Source organism: Bos indicus, chromosome 18 (genome assembly GCF_029378745.1).
Source record: "Bos indicus isolate NIAB-ARS_2022 breed Sahiwal x Tharparkar chromosome 18, NIAB-ARS_B.indTharparkar_mat_pri_1.0, whole genome shotgun sequence".
NCBI classification, from domain to species: Eukaryota; Metazoa; Chordata; class Mammalia; order Artiodactyla; family Bovidae; genus Bos; species Bos indicus.
Genome location: NC_091777.1, coordinates 40,712,412 through 40,734,494, shown reverse-complemented (window position 1 = coordinate 40,734,494; position 22,083 = coordinate 40,712,412). Strand labels below are relative to the sequence as shown.

The 22,083-nt window shown below is 45.7% G+C and overlaps 1 protein-coding gene across 1 annotated transcript in view; it reads right to left on the bottom strand.

Moving 5' to 3' along the window:
• Nucleotides 1–22,083, bottom strand: part of HYDIN (HYDIN axonemal central pair apparatus protein) — a 345,392-nt gene that overhangs the window by 13,841 nt on the left and 309,468 nt on the right. Inside the window, 12 exon segments of the mRNA XM_070770879.1 lie at nucleotides 613–768; nucleotides 3,617–3,815; nucleotides 7,231–7,400; nucleotides 7,874–8,095; nucleotides 8,621–8,828; nucleotides 9,514–9,661; nucleotides 12,091–12,256; nucleotides 13,287–13,425; nucleotides 14,168–14,380; nucleotides 15,727–15,934; nucleotides 16,725–16,822; nucleotides 19,021–19,181. Of these exon segments, the coding sequence (XP_070626980.1) occupies nucleotides 613–768; nucleotides 3,617–3,815; nucleotides 7,231–7,400; nucleotides 7,874–8,095; nucleotides 8,621–8,828; nucleotides 9,514–9,661; nucleotides 12,091–12,256; nucleotides 13,287–13,425; nucleotides 14,168–14,380; nucleotides 15,727–15,934; nucleotides 16,725–16,822; nucleotides 19,021–19,181 (2,088 nt within the window).

Genomic DNA, 22,083 nt, shown 5'->3' with positions numbered 1-22,083 from the left:
GGTCATGGGTGTACACAAAAGTTTGTTTAAATGAATATTACAATGTTGCTTATAAAATAAAATTAAATTAAAAAACAGGAACACCTGAAATGAGCAGAAATAGAGGCCTGGTTCATCTACGTAATGAAGGTACAGATGAACAAATGAAACAATGTTTAGGAGTTACTGTTAGATGGTAAAAGCAGGCTTCAAAACAATCTGAAAGTTGGTAATTTATTTTTAAAATGTGTAGGAAAAACAGGGGAAAGAAAGGTACAAAAATGTTAAGTGATTATTTCGGGCTATGACACTATAGGCCAAATGTTTTTCTTTGTGATTTTCCATATTTTTCAAATTTCCTGTCATGAAGATGTATGTGTATTCACTTGCGCCCAGATCTTCCGGATCCTATCAAGGGCACTTCTGTGTGTCACTGTCACCCTCTAGAGGAAGAGGCTCTCCAAGCTGTGGTTTCCCTACATGCAAAAGGGGAGTGACAGGGGCTCCCCTATACCATTTTTTATGAAGGTGATCAGACAGGGAGAGCACTTGGAATGGCCTGGCCCACGGAAGCTGCCTGAGAATCGTGAGGTGCGGAGGCATGAAGACGCTGCTGGGACCCTGATCACCAACCTTGGTTTCCTGGAGTTCTGCCGAGAACATGACTGACAGGTTAAATGTGAGCTGGGCTTGGCTGTTGTTCATGATGGAAACCATTTTTTTCACCACCTGTCCAGGTAGGATGGCTCCTAACTTCAAAATCTTATTGGCTGGATCTAGGACTAAAATCTGTGGACCAGAAAGAGAGCAGGGAGGGAGGGAGGGGTCAGAAGTTAATGAGAAAGAGAAATATTTAAAAAAAATCTATTTCTGCTTTATTGACTATGCCAAACCTTTGACTGTGTGGATCACAATAAACTGTGAAAACTCTGAAAGAGATGGGAATACCAGACCACCTGACCTGTCTCTTGAGAAACCTATATGCAGGTCAAGAAGCAACAGTTAGAACTGGACATGGAACAACAGACTGGTCCAATTAGGAAAAGGAGTACGTCAAGGCTGTATGTTGTCACCCTGCTTATTTAACTTATCTGCAGAGTACATGATGAGAAATGCTGGACTGGAAGAAGCACAAGCTGGAATCAAGATTGCCGGGAGAAATATCAATAACCTCAGATATGCAGATGACACCACCCTTATGGCAGAAAGTGAAGAGGAACTCAAAAGCCTCTTGATGAAAGTGAAAGTGGAGAGTGAAAAAGTTGGCTTAAAGCTCAACATTCAGAAAATGAAGATCATGGCATCTGGTCCCATCACTTCATGGGAAATAGATGGGGAAACAGTGGAAACAGTGTCAGACTTTATTTTTTGGGGCTCCAAAACCACTGCAGATGGTGACTGCAGCCATGAAATTAAAAGACGCTTACTCCTTGGAAGGAAAGTTATGACTAACCTAGATAGCATATTCAAAAGCTACTTTGAATTACTTTGCCAACAAAGGTCCGTCTAGTCAAGGCTATGGTTTTTCCTGTGGTCATGTATGGATATGAAAGTTGGACTGTGAAGAAAGCTGAGCGCCGAAGAATTGATGCTTTTGAACTGTGGTGTTGGAGAAGACTCTTGAGAGTCCTTTGGACTGCAAGGAGATCCAACCAGTCCATTCTGAAGGAGATCAGCCCTGGGATTTCTTTGGAAGGAATGATGCTAAAGCTGAAACTCCAATACTTTGGCCATTTCATGCGAAGAGTTGACTCATTGGAAAAGACTCTGATGCTGGAAGGGATTGGGGCAGGAGGAGAAGGGGACGACAGAGGATGAGATGGCTGGATGGCATCACTGACTGGATGGACGTGAGTCTGAGTGAACTCCGGGAGTTGGTGATGGTCAGGGAGGCCTGGCATGCTGTGATTCATGGTGTCACAAAGAGTCGGACATGACTGAGCGACTGAACTGAACTGAACTGACCCTAGTGAGGCAAGGGTGGTTCCCTCTCTTCCTGTGTCCCTCATTCTTCACACTGGATGGGCCTTCGCCTTCACTCACTCAACAAACATTTATGTGCATAAAATGTGCACTAAACAACTTGTTGCACAATTACATACTTACGGCTGGGTTCAAAGACGTTAAGAAGGAAAGGCTCGGGGTACAAAGGGTTGAGCCAGTCTGAGGATGAGGGAGGCCTCCCTGAGGAAGGCATGCTCACATGGGGAGCTGCTGGAAGGGTAGCATCTGGATTTAAGTCAGGGTGGCGTGGGGCTGCACCCCGAAGGAGGAGACAAACTGTGGCAAGGCCCTGAGTTGGAGGGAGTGGCCTGGTCAGGCCTGTGGCTGGGAGCGAGGTGGGGAACACAGGAAGATAGTTTGGAGGGGGATCGAGTGTTTTTCTGGGAGAAGTGGGAAGCCAGTGTAGCCTGGAGTGCTCCCATCAGATGGGTATCATGTGAGTGTGCCCTGGCTCGCTCCTCTGTGGAGAGGGACTGGAAGAGGGCAGGAGACAGAGCCGTGAAGAGAGAGAGATGACCATGGCAGCAGAGGTGGGAAAAACAGGTACACCTTAAAGTCCCCATCTAGAGCCCTGATCAAAGTGCTGGCCTGCATGAGGCTGAGATCAGGCTGGGCCTTGCCCTCTGGGATGGTGTGACCCACAGAAACAGCGCCCACGAGTCACTGTCGCTTGACCAGTCAGTAAGCAGCGCCCCTCCCCCTAACGGAAAGATGGGCTCTGTCCATCCCGCCCGCAGGCTTCCATGTTGTCTACAAAGGTAAGAGTCTCTGGCCCCAGCGGGTAAGCTCCTGGAGGTCAGAGAACTCGTCTAAGTCTCCTGAAAGCACCTGACATAAATGAGTGCTGAGCGAGTGAATGAATGAACACATGAAAGGAACCACGACATCAGAAGAGACCCCGCCACTGGCTTGGGTGAGACACACCAGGTGGCCCGATCCTGTGGCTCCCCGGGATTGATGCCAGGAACACACCCCTCCCATTTCCTCTTGGTTGCTGAAATGTCCCATGCATTGCTGAGGATTGCAGAAGGTCTTCAGTCTTCTAAAACTACCTAATAAATGCAAAAACTCCCACCAGACAGACACGTGAAATGTATACTGGACATGGGGAAGAAAGGATAAGTGGTAGAACCAGACCATCCCCTTCCTGCCAGGAACACCTGGTTAGAAGGAAGGCCCTCAGTCAGACGGGATCCTGGGAGTTGGGGCTGGCTGCAGAATGTCAGTCTGTGTGGTCTTAGGGAATGATGGCCCATAACTGAAACTTACGTCTGCATACAGTGCTTCACACAAACCTTGACTGTAACCTGAAAACACTACGTGCTCTCATGTGGGAGGAAGAGGACTTGCTTGGGATACTGCATCTGATAGTCTCAAACTTCTCCAAGAAAAAGAACGTTTCTGCAGTGCCTGTGGTTACTTATGTCCTTTGATACGGGAACATTTGGTACTGGCGAGATCTATGTGGTTCTCTTGGGTCTGATCTGTCTTGATGGGACTGGCTGACCTCTGACAGAGCAGCCAGGGGGCAGGAGACATGGAGGTTGGAGGAGTGTGGGCTCGGGTGGGCAAGGTGGCTGAGAAGGGCAAGGGGGTGGTGCCAAGCCCGATGATCCCCCCAGCTGTCGCTCACCTTCATTTCCGTTCCTTTCCCTTTTATTTCAACTACTTGCTGTGAGAGCCCATTGATTTCAAAGGGGATGAGTTCTCGATAACTGATAGTTTCTCGAGGATAAAAGATGATGGGGATCTCCAGTGTCTTTCCTGGCTTTATCACATCGACTCGGAAGTTCACCTCGAGGTGGCTGGTGTTGGTGTACAAACAATCCAAGCTGGGGGAAATCAGAAGGAAGCTGTGTGAGCTCTCGAATGGCTGACATAGAGGGAATGAGCCCCTTGCTTCTCTGAGCTGGACCCACTGCGGGATGTCCTGCCGTGTTGTCCTGGAGTTGGAATTTCAGGGCTGGAAGGGACTGCAGCAGTGGTCCAGCCTACAGTCTCCTGGGCACGACTGAGTCACTTCCCCCAGATCACATCCTGAGACCTTGGCAGAACCAGGCCTCAAAGGCAGTCTCATGACCTTTTACCCAGGGCTCCTTTCACTCTCTCACCCTCTCTTCCTTGATAACGCAGCTCATGTGTGGTAGCTTCCTGGACGAAGGGTGTGCTTCCAGGAGTAACTGGGTGGCAAAGCATGGTGGGGAGGAGTATGTGTCCAGAGTCAGACAAGAGTGTGGACCCAGACTCCAGCCCCAACTTCCATGTGGCCTGAGGACAGTTACTCAGCCTGTCTGGGTCCCTGTTGCCTCATCTGTAAAATGAGAGTAGCAACCTCTTTCTCATGAAGCTGTTGTGAGGATTAAACGAGATAAAGTGACTAAATCAGCCACTACAGGCACAGAGGAAACATTCTAGAGGTGAGCTCTTGTTATTATTATTACTAATAGCTCAACTAGAAGGGACCTTCAAAGATCACGTCCACCCTCCTGCATCTGTGGGTGGGAGGCACCTAGACCTCCATTACAATCCCTCCTCGTCTGTCTTCCAAGTATTTAGAGAAGGACTCTAGCTAAGGCAGTAAATAGAGTATAATGCCTAAGACAAAGTAAGAATCAGATTCAATTAAATTAGGCAAGAAGGAATATAGGCAGGTAAGATTTTAAATTCGTATTTAAAATTACACGATACTCCTGTAATGTAACATTCGGGAGAATCGTCATCACCACCGGTATCACTGCCACAAAAGTAGCCGCAGACAAAAATAGCCGAGCATTTCCTACGTTCCAGGCACTAAGTACTCTCTCTAAATGAGCTCATGAATCCTCCTAATAACCCATGGGGAGGTACTATTATCATCCCCCACTGTAGGCAAGGAGACGGCGGCACGGAGAGTTCATAAAGACCTAAATGCAAGGCTGGATGCTATAAAACTCTAGAGGAAAACACAGGAAGAACACTCTTTGACATGAACCATAGCAAGACCTTTTTTGACCCACCTCCTAGAGTAACGAAAATAAAAACAAAAATAAACAAATGGGACCTAATTAAACTTAAAAACTCTTGCACAGTAAATGAAACCCTAAGTAAGATGAAAAGACAACCGTCAGAATGGGAGCATATATTTGCAAATTAAGCAACAGACAAGGGATTATTAGTCTGCAAAGTATACAAACAGCTCATGCAGTTCAATTAAAAAAAAAAACCCAATCAAACAATGGGTGGAAGACCTAAATAGATATTTCTCCAAAGAAGACATACAGATGGCCAACAACACATGAAAAGATGCTCAACATTACTAATTATTAGAGAAGTGCAAATCAAAACTACAATGAGGTATCACCTCACACTGGTCAGAATATCCATCATCAAAAAATAATACGAACAATAAATGCTGAATAGGGTGTGGAGAAAAGGGAACTCTTACACTGTTGGTGGGAATGTAAATTTATACAGCCACTATGGAGAACAGAATAGAGGTTCCTTAAAAATCCAAAAGTAGAACTACCCATATGACCCAGAAATGGGTCTACCATAGGACGCCTATGCATAGATACGGAGAAAACCATAATTCAGAAAGATAGGGACTTCCCTGGCAGTCCAGCGGTTAAAAGACTTCGCCTTCCAAGGCAGGGGGTGCAGACTCCATTAGTGGCCAGGGAGCTAAGACCCCACATTTCTCATGGCCAAAAAACCAAAACATAAAACAGAAGCAATACTGTGAAAAATTCAATAAGGACTTAAAAAAACACAAATAGACACAAGCACCCCAACGTTCACAGCAGCACTAGGTACAATAGCTAGGACCTGGAAGCAACCTAAATGCCCATCAACAGAGGGACGGATAGAGAAGATGTGGTACATAGGTACAATGGAATATTACTCAGTCATAAAAAGGAACGAAACTGTGCCCTTTGCAGAAATGTGGATGGACCTAGAGACTGTCATACAGAAAGAGAAAAAAAAAATCATATATTATATGTGGAATCTAGAAAAATGATGCTGATGAACATTTTTTGCAAAGTGGAAACAGAGACACAAATGTGGAGAACAAATGTATGGATACCAAAGGAGGAAAGGGTGGGTGGGATGAACTGGGAGATTGAGATGGACATATACACACTACTATATATAAAACGTAACCAACGAGAACCTTCCGTATAGCACAAGGAGCTACATTAAATGCTCTGCAGGGATCTGAATGGGGAGGAAATCCAAAACAGAGGGGATGTATGTACACATACAGTTGATTTACTTTGCTACACAGTAGAAACCAATACAACATTGTAAAACAACTATGCTCCAATAAAAATTAATTAAAAAAAAAAGGCAAAAAAAAATTTCTTGAGGTCACACAGTTAGGGAAGAACTGGGATTTGAACCTGTGCTATTTGATATTTGATATGGTAGCCACTAGACATGTTGCTATTAAATTAAAATTAATTAAAATAAAAAATCCTGTTCCTTGGTGGCGTTAGGCACATTTCAAGGGCTCCATAGCCACATGTAGCTACAGGCCGCCATACTGGACACTGCAGATAGACAATGTTTCTGAAACTGAAGTTTCAGTTCAATTGCAGCACACTGATCTAGAGAACTTTTAATAAACACAGGTCTCTGGGCCTGTCTCTGGAGATTCTGTTTTGTTAGGTCTGGAATAGGGCCCAGAAATCTGGATTGGAACATTCGACACAGGGATGGTACAGAGAGGCTGGATTTGAATCAGAGGGCTAAGGCTCAGTATGCTCCTGCTGCTGCTAAGTCACTTCAGTCGTGTCCAACTCTGTGTGACCCCATAGACGGCAGCCCACCAGGACCCCCGTCCCTGGGATTCTCCAGGCAAGAACACTGGAGTGGGTTGCCATTGCCTTCTCCAAAGCTCAGTATAGATCTGCCTTTTACTGCCAGGTCACTGGCCCAAGAAATTAACTTTTTAACTCTCCAAATCTGAGTTCCCACATTTATTATGTGGGGAAAATAAAAGCAAGTCATCAAGCCTCTTGTCAGGTCACCTGGCATTGTCCTCCTCACTTCCAGAAGAGGATTTTTTTTTTTTTTTAAGCAGAGTAGTTCATGGCTATCCAAATATCAGTATTAGAAGTAAGGAAAGGATACTCAGGATTCATGCCCGTCTGTGCTAGAGGCTCTCTTAAAATCTTTTCTCTGTCTTGGCAGGACCTCAGCTGTGTGGAAGCTGTAGGACCCGCAGGAGTGGCAGAATCATCTGGAAGCTCTGGGAAGTTTGCTTACCTCATAGCTGTCTCCTCCTTGTTTGTGACAAGCAGGGTTTGCTTGTATGGGGGCATGCCAGCTTGGTAGATGAAGCAGGTGCCAAAGTTGTAGCTGGTGAAGGAGAAATGGACAGCTGGGCTCACAGCAAAGCCTGAGATGGTGCATGTAAATGTTGGACCATGGCTGATCTGTTGGGGAGAGAACGTCCAGTAGAGATGACAGGGAGAAGTGAGAGAAAAGGGCCCTTACACCCACAGGTGAAGGAGGGAAGCGGTCAGGTGCTTTAAAAGAATTCAGGTCCCAGGACTCCATGTGCAGAATCTCTACAGAGATTCTGATTCAGAGATTCTGATTCAGGCTCTAAGTTTCTTTAAGGAAACCAAGGTGGATGATTCTGCAACAAGGCCCCACATTGGCTCTTGAATCATTACAGCAATAATTCAGCTCAAAGGCAGAGGGGTATGCAGAGACCTGTCAGTTCCCACCCAACATCTGCTTCCTGGGGCTTCCTCATTAGCAGGACTCCAATTGGCTGCCAACTTGCCTGGGAAACATGCTTGACTTCCCATCCTGCCTTGCAGCTAAGGGTGGACATCGGACACAGTTCTCAAGACAGAATGCTGTGAGTGCATTCAGTGTCGGACAATGTTAAATGCCTCACCTTGATTTTGAGTTCCAGACCCTTCAAGACACATTTCTTTAATGGCCGGAAAGACAGGGAGGCGTGTGCACTCTGCCCCACGTCCACACTGCCGTCGGTGGGTGAAAATTCCAAGTACTGTAGCAGGGATCTGGGGCCAGACAGCTCCGCCTGGAAGCTGAAGTTGAACTTTCCAGTGTTGATAAAGCTGAATTCACACTGGACACACTCATTCAATTCCACCTGAGGGAGAACAGAGCTGTATGTTGAGTGAGTGCAAACCATGGTTCCCTTCTCTGGAGTCAGGGTATGTAACGTGTTGGGGGAAATAGCCTTTGGGAAGCAGCGACAACCCATGGTGTTAGTGAGCTGAGTGAGTATCATTAGCATAATGCAGCCAAAGTCCAGCAGGAGCTACAAAGTGCTGGAGTCCTTCCTATCTGAAGAGGAAGATGACAGCTGAATTCTTAGAGATCACTTGGTAGCAAAACCTCCTTCCTGTATGTTTAAGATAAGCATTCTTCCCCTTCCCTACCATCTCTCTGTCCCCTGAAAAGTAAAATAAGAAAAGCTTTCTTATCATATCACGTGAAAAGCTTTCTTTTCACATCAGAGCCATACACAGTCTGGGTTTGGAGCTGCTGCTGGTTTGTTTCTGGTCTCCTGATCTCCTTGGCATTTGAAACAGAGCTTCTTCGAATGCTCGCATGCACTGCTTTTCCCAGCCAGTGTGGAAGCAGAGAGAGCAGGGCCCTCTCACACCTTTACCTCATAGAAGTTGACAATGGTAGTCTGGTTGGGAGTCAGGAGAGTGACGGAGCCGTTCCTGTCCTTGCATTTGACCTCCACGTTCACAGAGTAGCCCTCAGCCTTGACATTTAAGGTCAGAGGGTGGGCTTTCTTTTTCACATTGCAGATCAAATTAAAGTTCACATCTCCTTCTTTCTTCGGTGTGAAGAAAATATCAATTGGGAACCTGGTTGGGGAAGATGACAGCAGATTGGGTAACTAGACCAATCTGTTAAAGAAGCTGAAGAAGATAAGCCCCATGGATCAACATGCACTAGGAGGGGAAGGCAGCCTAACTCCAAATCAGGGTGAATTTTCCAGGCATGGCAGGCCACTGCTTTAGGGATTCACAAACACAGTGGACAGTGTGGAGAAGAATATAAACATAAGAAAATACTGAGAAAAAGTGCTTAAAGTTCTCAGTGTTCTACGACTCATCATGAAAATTATCAACAGGGGATAAGCAGGACAGAGATGGAACTGTAATGTCTCAATTTTAGAGTTGGCAGAGACTTCAGAGATGGGACACTCTGCTAAGTTGCTTCAGTAGTATCTGACTCTTTGTGACGCTATGGACTATAGCCTGCCAGGCTCCTCTGTCTATGGGATTCTCCAGGCAAGAATACTGGAAAGGGTTGCCATGCCCTCCTCCAGGAGATCTTCTCGACCCAGGGATCAAACCCACATCTCTTCTGTCTCCTAAACTGGCAAGTGGGTTCTTTACCACTAGCTTTAACTGGGAAGCTCCAAATTTTAGAGTTGGGAGAGACTTCAGAGACGGGGCACTCTAAAGGAACCTGATTCTCCTGGCTCGTACGCCTGAGACCCCTGCCATTGGGCAAGGGCAGTCCTAGGGGCTTCCTTTCTTTTACCTGGACAGTGGGGGGACCCAGCCTTCCATGGGACATACAACCAGGCTGTTGCTGAAAGCTTCAGAATACCGGGAGGTGTCCTGGAAGGCAAAATGGAACTCCTGCTCCTCCTTGTTGATGATCTTCACAGTCTCCCTGGCTTCCCGGCCTGAGGAGGAAACACTACCCTCAGAGGAGGCCTCGTGCCTGCTCCTGACGCACCTCAGCAAGCGAGAGGAAGCCTGCTTAGAAGGGATTCTCCAGCTTCTTTTCTTCCCTCTGCCAAGCTCCTCAGCCTTTGGCTACCTCTCTTCCTTCTTTTTACTCTACAAGTGTTCTTCCTCTCAAGGCGCTCCAGCTTTTCCTTCTAAAACTGTACCCCATCAACTGTCTGCTCCTCGTAGGTGGCCACTCAGCCTGGGTTGTAGCTCTCCTGGGATCCTGCTTGCTCCTTTAGACTCAATGCCTTCCTGCTTTTGTTAATGGGGGCTTGTAGGCCCCTCTGCTCTGCCATATCTCTATGAATCATCTGTGCATCGGACTCACTTGAATTAAATTTCAGGTGTGTCATGGGTGTCCTGACAGGGCCCTGACCAACGTGTCTCTTATTGCTAGCTTCCTTTTTCTTACTTTCCTTGACTACTGTGGAGCATTTATTTTTCTACATAAACTTTAGAATCACTTTACCAAATTCTGCCCTTAACTCAATCCTTTAGGATTAAGGTTGCCAGGTTTAGTAAACAATTTTTTTAGTATAAGTATGTCCCAAATATTGCATGGGACATATTTATACTAAACAATCATTCCTTGTTATCTGAAATTCAAATTAAACTGTGCATCCTGTGTTTTCTTAGACAACACTAGCTGAGATTTTATTGAGAACTTGATTAAATTTGTATTTAATTTTTGGGAGAATGGACAAATGTTCAGATTTTGCTTGAGGGCATTTTAATAACATTTTATAGTTTTATTCATATAGGTCCTGTGCTTTTCTTGTTACATTTATCCCTAGCTATTATATAGGTCATATCAGTATTGAACGGAATTTTCTGTTTGTTTCTAGGTGCTTATTGCTAAAAGAAAGAGAAACCATTGATTTTTGCATACGACTTGCAAACAGCCACTTCCTAAATTATCCTGCTGATTCTAGAAGTTTGTTTGCTTTTCTCTAGAGTCTCTTGAGCTTATCTGTGTATGCTGTCATTAGCAATAGCATAATGAGACAATTTTGTCTCTTTTTTCCCAATGTTTATGCCAATTATTTAATTTTCTTATTTTATTGTACTTGCTAAAATCACTAACCAAGTGTCCAATAATGACAGTGACAGTGACCATTCTTGCCTAATTCCTGACTTTAACTGAAGTGACTTCAGTGGTTTATTACCAGGTAATATTTGCCTCTTGATTTTGGTTAATCTTTATTCAAGTTTTTTCCCCTCTATTCCCATTTTACTACTAGAGTTTTTGTTGAGAATGTCTGCTGAATTTTTGGCAATGACTCTTTGGTATATGCCAATACCTGGTTCTTCTTTAATCTGGTGATGTAATAATTATATTGAAATGCACCACCGTTGCATTCTTAAATTGTCTTCTTATTATTCTTATGCTACATTGCCCACTTACTTGTTCAAAACCTGATTAAATGCCACAATCTCCTCCTATCTGTTATATGTATCAGTGTAAGAAATGTACGGAAATAATACACACCACACTGTTCACAATGGTTTCCTCTGATGGAAAGGGAAAAATGAGGGAGGCGGGCAGTGATTATTATATTTTTCCTTATACAACACCACATTGATTGACTTATAAAGAATTCTACTTTTATAACTAGCCTAATGAATAACTAAAACAAATCCTCTGACTTGGGTTGTACTTCTCACACACACACACACACACACACACACACACCATCACATCCATGTGACAGCGTCACAGTATTATAGGGGGACTTGTCCATCATTTCCTTTATTTCAAGTCTCTGCCCAAATGTCACCTTCCCACTGCCCGCTGGCACTCCTTTTCCCCCGACTCTATTTTATTCTTTGGAACACTTATCCACACCTGACCTGCTACATATTTCACCTTCTTATTTCTTGGTCGCCTGCTTCCTGCTACTAGAATGTAACCATCATGAAGATCAGGACATGGGCTTTGTCCTCTGCATTCCCAGCTCACAGAAGAGTGCCTGGCTCCCATATGGGGCTCAACAATATTTGCTGAACTGGGCAAGAGTGTGAAAGGATGGCAGAGGGGTGTGACCACTGTGGGCCACAGTCTGGGGGCACATGCAAGTAGGACGGGGCTAATATGGGGCTCTGGGGATAAACTAGTCAATCCAGACCCCAAGGGAATCTTCCAAGTAGGCTCTGTAGCAAGCTCCCTCAATGTTCTTAGGTTATTAGTGTGTGGGTTTAGAAGACACTTGATGGAAATTAGATTGAGAGGTTAAATATTCTGTGGCCCTGTGAATAGCAAAAAGAGGCCCTCTGACATGCTTCTAGAAGATACCAGGAAGAGTTCCCCTGCTAGGGGGAACACCCCTCCCCCACAGGTCATGCCAACTCTAAAATATACAAACCAGCGGGGCAGCCTTACCAATGAGGAGACAACTGAAGTTGATATGTGACTTGTCCAAATTGATGAGAGGGTCAGTGGCTTTGCCTACCAGCAGGAAAGGGACTGTAATGTTGTGCTCGGGGATTAAGAAAGTCCAGAATGCCTCCGAGATGTCCAGATGGGAAGGTGTGAACTGGAAGACGACCTAAGAAGACAGTTTGGAGCATGGTGGTTAGAGGCGCTTCCGTGTGTTCGCCCCACGTACCTTAAAGGCATGCCAGCCCTGGGGCTGTGCCAGGTGACATTACCAGGTCATCACTTCCTCTCCCCTGTCTTTGTAAGGGCACGTAAGTTTGGCTGTACCAGTAACATCCATGTCTGTGTGCCCAGTCCACCAAGTATTTCTAAGGGCATCTGCCTCGTTCATTTCTATTTCTAAGGCTCTGCTGGCTAGGCTGCCATGTCTTGGGATAGCATGTAAAAATGGAAAGATTCAGGTAGAATTCGGAATTTTCCTGAAAAGTTCGGGAGAACTGGCAACCCTGGGCTCACTGCTGTGTGTGGTGATTTGTCCCCAGAGAAGCACTGTGGCCAGTCAACCCTGGTGCCCACCATTCCCTGTCATTGACCCTTGGCCTGTGCTCTCCATTTTTATGATCTTTCTGAAGGCATCTCAATTCGTAATCTTTGTCTCATGGATTTATTTCTGCCCCTAATATTCTCTGTAGAATTTATAGGACACAGGGCCCACAGAGCTGCTTTGGCCAGCAAGATTGTATTTCTTTAAATCTGACCCTCTGCTCTAAATCACTGTGTAGACATTAGGATTAAATCGTGGGACATGACTCTGCTGTTCTCTTTTGCCCTTTGGCCTGACCAAGTAAAGATACATCTCTGTTCTCTCACGGCTGTCAGTCCCTGGACAAAAATAACTCGGCTCCTTGCTACTGCATGAGTCCTAGAGTCCCCAGGCACTGGTGTCCAGCTCTCTTGTCCTTGCTTTTGAAATATCAATTTTTAAAACTTCTGTCTCTCCACGGCCAACCAAGATGGCTCAGCTTTGTCCTGTTCACGAGGACTGGCTAACACACAGTAACCACCCTAGAAACACTTGTCGACGGACACAGCCTCAGGCCGCTCTCCCTAACTCTACCCACGCTCTGCAGCACGCCTGCTCTGCCGAGGTGGATGGGATGAATAAAGCCCTGGGTCGAGCGGTCCCCATTCACACATACCTCAGCTTTCTTTTCAGGGAGGATGAGGCCCTTCTCTGTAAGGCACGTGAAGGCTGGAGGGTTCTGGAGACTTTCAATTTCTTCAGAGACCCAGGAGAAGGCGTAGGCGCTACTGGTCGGGTTTAGTATTGTAAAGGTCCTGCCCAAGGGGAAGAAGCGACAGCAGAGAGTGAGAGAGGGGCTTGCGGATTAAGAGAAACCTTTCTAGACTATTCCCTAGCACAGTCCCCTTATGTGGGGATCAGAACTGTTTTGGCCACTTCGTTATGTAGAAACAAAAACCGCATCTCACTTGGGGGTCCCACGTGTGGCTCTAGTTCTGGACTTTGGAGTAATAACACCACCAAGGGCCCTTCTGTCCCAGTGATCCTCTGTGGTCTAGGTGGTGGTCAGGGATCATGCTTTATGTCTTTCAAATTTCCTGAGTGTCAAAACTAAGGAGACAGAAATCCACTTCCTCACTGGAAAAATTCTCTCAAGTCAACCCCTAGGATAGCAAGCGTGCTTTCAGCTGTCAGTCTAGCTTGCCTCTCTGAATTTTTACCTCCGGGTTTTTAGAAAGATGAACTGATATGAACTCAACTAGTACAAACCCAGGAGAAGGCAATGGCACCCCACTCCAGTACTCTTGCCTGGAAAATCCCATGGACGGAGGAGCCTGGTAGGTTGCAGTCCATGGGGTCGCTAAGAGTTGGACATGACTGAGCGACTTCACTTTCATTTTTCACTTTTATGCATTGGAGAAGGAAATGGCAGCCCACTCCAGTATTCTTGCCTGGAGAATCACAGGGATGGCAGAACCTGGTGGGCTGCTGTCTATGGGGTCGTACAGAGTCGGAAACGACTGAAGCGACTTAGCAGTGCAAACCCACACCACTCACCGGAGATTCTTCCCTCCTATGCCCACGCTGGTGAACTCAATCACCCGGGTGTTTGGATCCAGAGCCCCACCACTAGGCCCTCGGAGGTCTGGGTTGCGCCGATGACCAATGATGTAGTCTGAATCTTTCAGGTCAAAATGGCAGATGGGCAGGGAGCTCCGCCCTTTGGCTGACATGACTGGGCCATGCTCTCCGGGTGGCAGGTTAGGAATCCTGAGAGAATAAGGTTATTTTGATCTATTTTTAACTCTTTAATCAGTTCTTGCTTTCATGGCTGGAAATGGATATGACACCCACGAGAATGTGAGCTCCATGAGCACAGAGAATGGGTCTGTCTGGTTGACAACAAAACCGCAGTGCCTTGAGGCGTACATGATACATAGTAGGTATTCACTAATTAATCGTGACAGGGATAAATACATGCATGGGCTGAGTACAGGGAGCCTGAATTCTGGTTCCTTCTGGGTGCCTCAGAAAAGACCCTGATGCTGGGAAAGATTGAAGGCAGGAGAAGGGGTCAACAGAGGACGAGATGGTTGGATGGCATCACCAACTCGATGGACATGAGTTTGAGCAAGCTCCAGGAGATGGTAAAGGACAGGGAAGCCTAGCGTGCTGCAATCCATGGGGTCGCAAAGAGTCGGACACGACCGAGTGACTGAACAACAGCTTGCCTTATTTTGGCCTCAAGTTAACTTCCTTTACCAATGGTGAGAAAACCTCCCTGCTATAAAGTCAGCACAGAGTCTTTCCCTCTGGGCTCTTTCATTGGCATCTAATGGGATAGGAAAAAGGACCCAGGCATCCTTAAGAAAACAAAACAAAAAACTACCCTGAGCTCCTTGGAGAAGGTGAACGAGATGTGAGCAGACCTCTATCCCCAGCACTGAGCTCAGGGGGCCCAGGTGTGGGAAGGGTCTCTGCAGGTGTGACTGCATGCTTTCCACAGGTCTTATGGTTCACGTAGGTCTCTGCCACCCCATGCCACGGGTCACAGACTTCCTCTAAGGCAGGTGTCCTCCGTGGAGCCCCCAGGGACTTTCATTGCCAGATATTATTGGATCAGCTCTCCTTTACCTGACCTAGACTCCATGTGCTCCTCTCTTCCTATGTTCCAGGCCCGCCTCCTCCGTCACCACCACCACCGGATGCTTAACTGTACTTATTGTGCGCCGGGCACCGTTCTAAGCTCTTCACTTGAATTAGCTCATTTCGTTTTCACAACTCTACAGAGTGGGTACTGTTATTTGCATTTTACATAGGAGGAAACTGAGCCTCAGAAGAGGTAAAAGAAAGCTTTTCCAAGGCCATGCTTGCCCAGGACTGGGGCCCAGCTGGCTGCCCACCATTCTGTGGCCCCAGTGGAATCCTGTGTGTAGCTGGGAAGGGGCAGGTGGGCAGGAGGCAGGGTCCACAGAGGGTGGATGAACAATACAAAAGACCAGACTCCTCCCGTTCTCCAGAGGGAAATGTGGTAGTGTGGGGCTCTAGATGGGGCTGGGGTGAAAGAATGGTGGTCGTGGTGGGACAGAAGAGGGGTTAGGAGAGAGTCTCCTTACTGGCAGAAAAGATTGCTCTCGAAGTCTCCAACTTCCAGTGGGGAGAATTTTACTTTGAGCTTCTGAGTCTTCCCCACTGGCACGATACCCGAGATGGGCTCCACAGAGAAGGGTGGCAGGGAAGTTTCGTTCCAGTGGTCCAGGGCACTGTCCACCGTGCTGAGCGTGTGCAGCGTGGCCTGGCTAAGCTGGTCTTTTTGGGAGAAACCTGGGGGCAGATAAGAGGGCCAGTGATGTTCTGCATTTGCAGTGGGGGGGCGGTGATGGCAGCCCACATATAGGGCCTTAGGCACCCTCTACGGGGTCTGTGGGCTCACCTCTCCTAGCCAGTATACTTGACTTTGGGCCCCACAGGTAAGGAATTAGCTGTGTCTCACAGGAGATTCATGAAAAATACTTCTATTAATTACATCAGGTTTTCAAGTGTTTTTCCTTTTTACTCAAGGGTATGGGTCAAGTAGATGTCTGTGGGTCATCTGCCTTAAGAATAATGGGCTGTGAAATAATTTTTTGGAGAATCATTGCTTTAAAGCAGGGGTTCACAATCTGGAGTGTCCATGAAAAAGAGTCCACTGGAAAGAGTCCATGGGAATTTCCAAACTGAAAGAGTAGTATTGGACATTTGCCCACCAAGGGTTGGGTTCTCTTCACATGTACCAACTGCAAATTGGGCATGGGTGTGTGTTTTCCTGGGGAGTCAGTTCACAGATTTCATCAGCTTCTCCAAGAGTCTGTGATTTCTAGAAGGTTAAGATCTAAAAGAAAAGACTCCGAGGGATCTGTGAGAGGGGGTACCAGCTTTGTGGGGCCCAAGGAGGCAGAGTTCAGTTCTGGAGTTTCTTGGGCCCCTTTGGCTCTGCAGACGCTAGGGGGCCTCTGCTCTGCTTCTTTGCTGCCAAGGGGGCGGTTGGAGCAGTGCTTGCTTCTCCGTGAACCAGACTCTTCTACTAATTGGGGACCCAGCTCAAGCCCTGGGTTTTACCTGTCAGCTCACTTACCTTGGTTGTCTGGCATGGCAAAGCTGACAGCCTTTGCTGTCTCTTCTGAGATCCAGTTGAATTCCAGCTGCACTTTTCCTGAATTAATCAGTTCAAACCTGCAAACAGATCAGGGAACGGATGTGAGAAACATGTTGAAGACAGTTTTTGTCCTGTCTGCACATCATCTGTACCATTAACTTTTTTTTTTAAAGTCAAGTCACTTTGTTTCCTAAATGTTTCTTCAAAGGCAATTTTATTTGAAATCAAGCATGTGATTTAAAATTATAGTTCCTTCTAAAACACAAAAATATATACATAGCTATTACAAGGCAAAGAATCCAGATGTTTAGCTCTTCATTTGTCTTGCGTACCCCTGCACACTGTGCCTTGAGCTCTCAGCCTGCATCGTGGTCATCCTGAAAAATTCCCACGGGAGAGGAAACAAAATCCATTCATAAGACAGTATCTCCCTCGGGTGCAAACTCTAAGGCCTCTACCTTCCGGAATTACTTTCCCCCAGAAACAATGTCCTCACGGTCAGAAATCATTTGACCTCCGCCTGAGGTGTCTTCACTGGCTGAGCTACTGACTTGTCTCAGATTCTGAATTAGCGAATCCTCGTCTTGCCTCAAGTTTTCCTGCTCTGTGGTAAGAACTGGGAGACAGAAGCTTTTTCTGGAGTCACTGTTAAACGTGATCACAGACAGTCACAAGGGGATGATTCAAGGAAATGGTTGTGCAAGTGAGAGAAAAACACACACATTCTTCCGAGTTTTAGGGGAGAAGTGGGAGCTGGGACTCGGGGGCAGGGGGAATAGGTCCAAGGGAGGGGCTGAAGGGTTAGATTCCCGATATCCAGTCCAGGTAGACCATGCAGCTGTGCATGAAGTCAAGTGTTTTGGCCTCAGGGGCTTGTGTGAATCTATGAGCACTGGTCTTTAGGCTAAAGCAAATTTTTATGAAGGGGAGAAATCTCAGCGGCACAGGATACTTCCAGTAGAAACACTCTTGGTTTAGGCCCAGGGTTTACAGAACAAACATTTCTGTAAAGGTTTTGGGCATCATGAGCCAGAGGTCTCCGCAGTAGCTGCTCCCTTTGCTGGGGAAGCAGCCTTGGATAATAATAGACAAACGAGCATGACTGTGTGCCCACACAACATACAGCATAACTGTATCTACGAAAATAAGCAGCTGCTGAGTTTGGGCCATGGGCCAGAGTTTGGTGACCGCCATGGTAGGTGAAATGGCCACCAGCAGAAGATCCCACTTCCTGTCTCCTAGCTTTTGGTTCTATAACAATTTGAGAGGATACATTAAGGGCCAAAGTGCATAATGAGTTGAACAATTAATTACCAATTTTTACAAAATAGAAATGTCAGTGGTTTACACTTTTGTGTTTGTAATTCTCAAAGAAGAGTCACAGGCCTTCTCTCTGCCTGAAGGCCCTTTTTCTCACTTCACCTGGCCACCTCTTATTTGTCCTCTGAAGTTCAGCTGGTCCACCACTTTAGGAAGCCTTCCCAGACACTTGTCTCTCCCCATATCTTGGTCTGCTTTTGGGATGCTTATTGCAAACCAAGAACACTGGACTGTAACCATCAATTCAACCATTTTCACCCTTTCCCCCAACACCCACTGTGAGCTCTTTGAGAGCAGGACCCATGCATCCTTGTATCAACTGAGTGTGAATAAAGGGTTAACATAACCCCTTCTCCTTCTAAGTACAGTTTTGACTTTGAATTAGTTTTTGAGTTCTGTGTCCCTGGAAGCCTGATAAGAGAGAAATATCATCTATATTATGAGACAACTTTGTTTAGAGTAAAAATGACCCTTGATTGCTAACTTGTGTCGGGGCTGGGAGAAATCATGATACCTGGAGAGAAGCCATAGCACTGGGGTTCTCTGAGTGTAGTGACTTGCAGGAATCCTGGAAGCTATAGCCATGGAGTGCTTGTGAGAAATGTTGGCTTCTGTTGCTAAGATGAACCTTTTGCCTACCAACATGGATACTGTCTGAGCTGTCACTTGGGGCAGGGGGTTGGGCAATAAGAATAGTTTTTGGGTGGTGATATGGACCATTGCAAGGACTGTTCCCACTGAAGCTGAATCAAGTCTACATCTTGATTTCAAGTGTGAACTTGAATAGTTTTGTGGGTCTGAGTGTTTCATTGGACCTACGAAGACCCTCTGGTGTGTGCTACACAGACGTTATGTCTGGTCTGTGCTGTCGTGGACACGGAATAAATGTTTGAGTGAGTGAATGATGGAATGAAAGGACTGCTCTAAGAGGGTCAGGAGGCTTCTGATGACTCACTCAAACACTCGAGTCTGGTAAACCAGGGTTTCCTTAAAGTGCACATCGGTAGTCTGGCACTTATATGAGGCGAAATTCACGTGGGCACTGATTTGCAGCTGCAGTTCTCGATAGTTCTCTTCTAGGACTGAGTAAGCCGGCTCGGGATCAGTCTCTATCACCTGCAACAAAGACAGCCATGTCCTCAGTGATGCAGAGCCAGCTACCTCATAGGAATGATGGGGAGATGAGACAGTGCTTCATCCTACCCATGCAAGCGAGCACCAGCCCACAAACCCAAGTTCCAGGATACCTGATGAGGTCAAACCTAAAACGACTCATAAACGGGAAAGGAAGAAACTGAATAACACAAAATTACTGAGAGCATCACGACTGCACAGGCATGAGTTTTGGGGTCAGATACACTCCAAATAAGGTTAAAAAAAAAGGAATCATGAAGATAGGAACAGATATTAATAAAACAGAAAATAAATCTAAAACAGAGAGGATCAGTGAAACTAAAAGCTGTTTATTTGAAAAGATTAAGAAAAACTCTGGTGAGAATGATCAAGAAGAATAAAAGAAAGACAGAATAAAAATAACCAATATCAAATGAAAAAGGAGACATCACTGTCTACCCTACAGATACTTAAACATGATAAAAAATATTATGAATAATTTTATGAAGATACATATGAAAACTTAGTTGAAGAGAAAATTCCTAGAAAAATAATTTAATAAAACAGACTCAAGGGACTTCCCTGGTGGCCCAGTGGTTAAGAATCCACTTGCAATGCAAGGGATGCAGGTTCGATCCCTCGTCAGGGAACTAAGGTCCCACATGCCACAGGCAACTAAAGCCTACACACCACAACTAGAGAGAAGCCCTCACAGTGCAACAATAGATCCCATAACAAAGAGCCTGCGTGATACAGCTAAGACCCAATGCAGCCAAATAAATAAATATTAAGAAAAGGACTCAAAACAAATTTAAAAAATCCTAAAGAGTCTTATTAATATTAAAGAAACTGAGCAGTAGCCAAAAAAAAAAAAAAAAAATCTTTAAAAAGACCTAAAGAGCGACTTTCACTTTCACTGTTTTGTATGGGCAGCGGGCTCCAAAATCACTGCAGATGGTGACTGCAGCCATGAAATTAAAAGACGCTTACTCCTTGGGAGGAAAGTTATGACCAACCTAGACAGCATATTCAAAAGCAGAGACATTACTTTGTCAACAAAGGTCCGTCTAGTCATGGCTATGGTTTTTCCTGTGGTCACGTATGGATGTGAGAGTTGGACTGTGAAGAAGGCTGAGCACCGAAGAATTGATGCTTTTGAACTGTGATGTTGGAGAAGACTCTTGAGAGTCCCTTGGACTGCAAGGAGATCCAACCAGTCCATCCTAAAGGAGATCAGTCCTGGGTGTTCATTGGAAGGACTGATGTTGAAGCTGAAACTCCAATACTTTGTCCACCTGATGCGAAGAGCTGACTCATTTGAAAAAGACCCTGATGCTGGGAAAGGTTGAGGGCAGGAGAACAAGGGGACGACAGGATGAGATGGTTGGATGGCATCACCGACTCAACAGACATGCGTTTGGGTAGACTCCGGCAGTTGGTGATGGACAGGGAGGCCTGGTGTGCTGCGGTTCATGGGGTCGCAAAGAATCAGACACGACTGAGTGACTGAACTGATATTGATATTGAAAGAGAGATATACCTTGATGAATTAATGTTATAAAATGATCAATTTTTCTTAAACTGATTTATAGATACAATCCAATTCCAATCAGGTTTCCATCAGGGTTTTCACAGTACTTGTTTAAATGGATTCAAAAATTATTTAGAAAAATAAAGGGCCAAGAATAATCAAAATACTTTAGAACAAAACAGTATGGAGATAATCATGAAAAGATACACTAAAGAAAGTGAAAAAATAAGTGATAAATATGGTGAGGATGTTTCCCTCATAGCTCAGTTGGTAAAGAATCTGCCTGCAATGCAGGAGACCTGGGTTCGATTCCTGGGTTGGGAAGATCCCCTGGAGAAGGAAATGGCAATCCACTCCAGTATTCTTGCCTGGAAAATCCCATGGACAGAGGAGGCTGGTGGGCTACAGTCCATGGGGTCACAAAGAGTCGGACACGACTTAGCGACTAAACCATAAACCACCACCACAGGAACAAAAGAGCTTATCAAAACTAAAATAACTAACATCATATTTTTCCAAGATAATGCCTGTGTTGTCCAAAATGGGCTGTGCCAATTTTTACTCCTGCTAGCAGAGAGCTTCTCTGGAAACACTTGGACATTATCTTGGAAAGCTGAGCTTTCACATACCCTATGGCTCAGCATTTCCACTTCCCGTGACTCAGTTTAGGAATATAAACTCTTGCAAATGAAGACCATGTGACCTGAACTATAATGCTCACAGAAATACTGTCCACAGTAGCAAACCTTAAGTAATCTTCAAAAGAAGAATGGGTAAATAATAATGTAATTCTACATAGCAGTGACATGGGTGTGCTACAGCCAAACGCAGCAACTCAGATGACCACATCCAATAACCTATAAAAAATAAAGTTCTAGGGGAAGGCGCCAAGATGGCGGAGGAGTAGGACGGGGAAAACACTTTCTCCCCCACAAATTCATCAAAAGAGCATTTAAACGTCGAGTAAATTCCACAAAACAACTTCTGAATGCCGGCAGAGGACATCAGGCACCCAGAAAAGCAACCCAACTCCTCGAAAGGAGGTAGGAAAAAATATTAAAGACAAAAAAAGAGACAAAAGAGGGAGGGACGGAGTTCCGTCCCGGGAAGGGAGTCTTAAAAAGAGAGAAGTTTCCAAACACCAGGAAACCTTCTCACTGCCAAATCCGTGCCGAGCTTTGGAAGCACAGAGGACAACATAACAGGGAGAAAAAATAAATAAACAATTAAAACTCGCAGATTGCGAGCCTTACGGTAACTCCTCCAGCGGAGAAGCAGCGCAGACGCCTGCATCCGCCATTAGCAAGCGGGGGCTGGGCAGGGAGGCGCGGCGCGGGCTGCATCGCTGAGAGTAAGAATCTGGCCTGAATACCC